Source organism: Aptenodytes forsteri, unplaced genomic scaffold (genome assembly GCF_000699145.1).
Source record: "Aptenodytes forsteri isolate BGI_AS27 unplaced genomic scaffold, ASM69914v1 Scaffold298, whole genome shotgun sequence".
Classification (NCBI taxonomy): domain Eukaryota; kingdom Metazoa; phylum Chordata; class Aves; order Sphenisciformes; family Spheniscidae; genus Aptenodytes; species Aptenodytes forsteri.
In genome coordinates this window covers 654,624-657,864 of record NW_008793956.1, presented here as the reverse complement: position 1 = coordinate 657,864, position 3,241 = coordinate 654,624, and the positions used below count along the sequence as shown (strand labels likewise).

At 49.4% G+C, this 3,241-nt stretch overlaps 1 protein-coding gene across 1 annotated transcript in view; it reads right to left on the bottom strand.

Annotated features, from left to right (window-relative positions):
- The window catches only part of LOC103900352, a 31,827-nt gene that overhangs the window by 12,450 nt on the left and 16,136 nt on the right, over positions 1-3,241 (bottom strand). Inside the window, exons 12-17 of the mRNA XM_019471729.1 lie at positions 3,062-3,239; positions 1,967-2,075; positions 1,446-1,629; positions 1,043-1,123; positions 232-349; positions 4-116 (exon numbers count right to left, since the gene is read on the bottom strand). Of these exons, the coding sequence (XP_019327274.1) occupies positions 4-116; positions 232-349; positions 1,043-1,123; positions 1,446-1,629; positions 1,967-2,075; positions 3,062-3,239 (783 nt within the window). The remainder of the gene's footprint in view (positions 1-3; positions 117-231; positions 350-1,042; positions 1,124-1,445; positions 1,630-1,966; positions 2,076-3,061; positions 3,240-3,241) is intronic.

The window sequence follows — 3,241 nt, the reverse complement described above, 5'->3', positions numbered from 1 at the left end:
CGCCTGCCGCAGGAGGAGGAGGCAGATGGCCCCGGCGAGGACGAGCAGGAGGAGGCAGGAGCCCAGCACCTGCCAGGCCGGCGTCGCGTCCTCCAGCGCCCGCTGCAGGGAGAGGCCTGGCAGGAGACAGCCCAGCTGGCAGCGGGCAGGGGGACCGGGGCCGCCACCCTCCCTGCCTGCGCCGGGGACCCCGGCCCGGCGCCTGTCCCCACCTCCGCTGCGGGTACTAACCACCGCCCGTCACCCGGAGGCCGCTGTCGACGCTTCCACCCAAGCGGGATCCCTTCCGCAGGCAGTCGGGGGGTTTCCAGCCGGGGTGGCAGTGGCAATGCCTCTTATTATTGCACACCTGAAAAGCCCGGGGGTGGATGGTAAAAGTTGGCAATAAATTCATGCAATGGATTCTCCTGCCCAGACCGGCATCAGTCTCGCTGCCACCGGTTGGGTTGGGACAAAGCTACGCACGCTTATTGGCATTCCGGCAATTTAGGAAGTGTATCAGACAAGGAGCACACCATAAAGTGCAGGCTCTAATAGCCTTGAGACATTGAACAAGCATAAAACATCACCCTCCCGCAAAACCCGCGTGCATTTCTGTCTGATAAGCAGAAAACAGGAGCAGCTTGCCCCGGCTATCCCCACTCCAGAGCCAGGCAGGGGTCCAGAGAGCCCAGCAGCCCTCCATGCATCACAAAGCAGCTCTCCTGCTCCCTGCAACCACACATTTTTTTATCTACACGAGCTCCGTTGCCCTCAATTGCATGTCCCTTCAATTTTGCTTTCTTTTCCCCCCCTCTATAAACCAAACAAACCATCAAATCCTCCATTTCAGTGAATAAAAACTGTCACGATATTTTTATACTGGTTTTAGGACCAATAGTTTAAATGGTTTTACTCCATGTACTAGCTGACAAGGTCATGATTTTGTAGAGTATCAGCCTAAAATGGGTCTTCAGCCAGTTCCCATACAAGCCACAGCAAATCTTTACGACAAAGCCACCTGCCCTCCGCAGCACCACGCCTGCTGCATGGAGTGACTTACGCCGTGGCCGTGGCACTTCACTTCGCTGTCACAGTCATATCCCAGGACCGAATGTGGGTGACAAGTGTTGTTTATACACACCTAGCAAAAACCACAACAGTTCAGTTCAGCATTGCTCTACCTCGCAGCACTCAGCCCATCAGCCTTATGTCTCAAAAGGGAGTGAAAATATACTACTACTTAAAAAACAACAGTGCTTTTAAAAAGCTACATTTACTATCTTGGGGTTGGGTTATGTCTAATGCTTACATATGCCAAACCTTTAATGCAATGTTAACATGTTTTTACAGCGTTTGTAAATATCAGGTACACTTATGCTGCAAAGGAACAAATATTTCTAAAAGCTTTTTATCATTTACAATTTATATCTGACATTTTAGATTATTATAAAATGTTTTCTTACCTTTCCAGAACCACACTTTGTACCTGGCGGAACCAGAAGAGGATCCAGCCTTGCCGGTGCATTCAAATAATCCAAAGATACACATAAATGCTCGCGCACTTGGACGTAAACAACAGCGGCAGCGTCTGATGCGAATGGAGTGCTGTATGGATACGTGCAGATTAACTTTCCACATCGGAGATTCCTATAAAATTGATTTGCATAGGATGTGTATCACACACACACACACAAATATATACATATACACGCTACCTGATGAAACACTAGAAACATTAAACAGCGCAATACAAATCTGGAGCACTGCATGATAAGAAAAAAAAAGCAGGATTGGGAAGTCCAAGAGACGATCTGTGACATACGGGGAGATGCCATATTACTAACAAGGAGAACTCACGCATAACTGTCTATTTATTGCTTCACAAATCTTACTATCAGCTGGAGTCTTGATACTTTCCTTGTCTGTAAAGTCCCAATTAAATATGCATTTTTAGCAGAGCAAGTGCCCTTTCCCTAGAGCATACCTCCAAGCACAGGACTTATAGCCTTGTCTGGGCTGGAACCCGCAGTGTCCAAATCTGTCCCGCTGACTATTGAGTTCCTCGTAACAAGCCACAGGAGCATTTTTTGAACCTACAAGTTTAGCAATAATATTTATTATCATTTAAAGGAACACAAAGGGACATATTATGGTATCTAATAACTTCTTATTTTTTCATCCTGTTCACAGCAGAACATAGATGCTGTTTACTAATTAGAGAAAACATAATACCTGTCCCTGAACTGCCAAACCCTCAGCAGTCCTGAACTCCAGAAACATGGGATTAGCAAACAGTAGGTTAGCTCTCTGATTAAGTTTGCTCACAGATAATAACTTGGTTTTTTTGTTGTTGTTTTCATTGTTATCTCTGAAGAATTGGGAGAACTACATGCTGCTGAAGTGGATATTAACCAGAGTCAAAACTGAGCTTGAAACACTTTCCTAAAGCTATGTCCCTTCCCTCCTCGGGTGCCCCACTCCACCCCTCTGCCCTCCTTTCGGGTACTGCCCCCCACCCTTCCCAGGCACCACAGTCTCCGCTCTCCCTCCTGCCCCCTAACTGCATGCACAAGGAGAAGCCAGGACCCAAGGCACAAGTCTTGCACGGAGCACAGTGCCTCATCACTCATAATAGATACGTTCCAGTGCAGTCCCTAAAAACCCTCCTGCTTCAACAGGTGCTTGAAACTGGGTTCGGGCTCACAGGGGAAGTATCAGAAACAAGTTACCAACCAAACACAAAAACCCTCATTTCCACCGAAACCAGGCTAAAAAGACACAATGAGACCGACCTGAGATCGATGCATTAGAGAGCAAAGACACACACTGAGCATCGTTACTACTGCAGCCACCTCCTGCACCTGGGCAGTACCAGTAGTACCAGCACAACCAGAGCAACCTCTGCTACCTCTCCCGTAGAGCCGTCCACCGAAACCAGGCTAAAAAGACACAATGAGACCGACCTGAGATCGATGCATTAGAGAGCAAAGACACACACTGAGCATCGTTACTACTGCAGCCACCTCCTGCACCTGGGCAGTACCAGTAGTACCAGCACAACCAGAGCAACCTCTGCTACCTCTCCCGTAGAGCCGCTGGCACTGCAGGTCCGGAGACTGGCAGCGTCCCCTGTAGCAGTAGCCGGTGCCGTGCTCACAGCCGTGCCCGTCCTGTACGTACAGGTCGGAGGGGCAGGACGCGGAGGACCCGTTGCAGAACTCGGGCAGGTCACACTGCGCATCGGCGGGGGGGGGGGGCT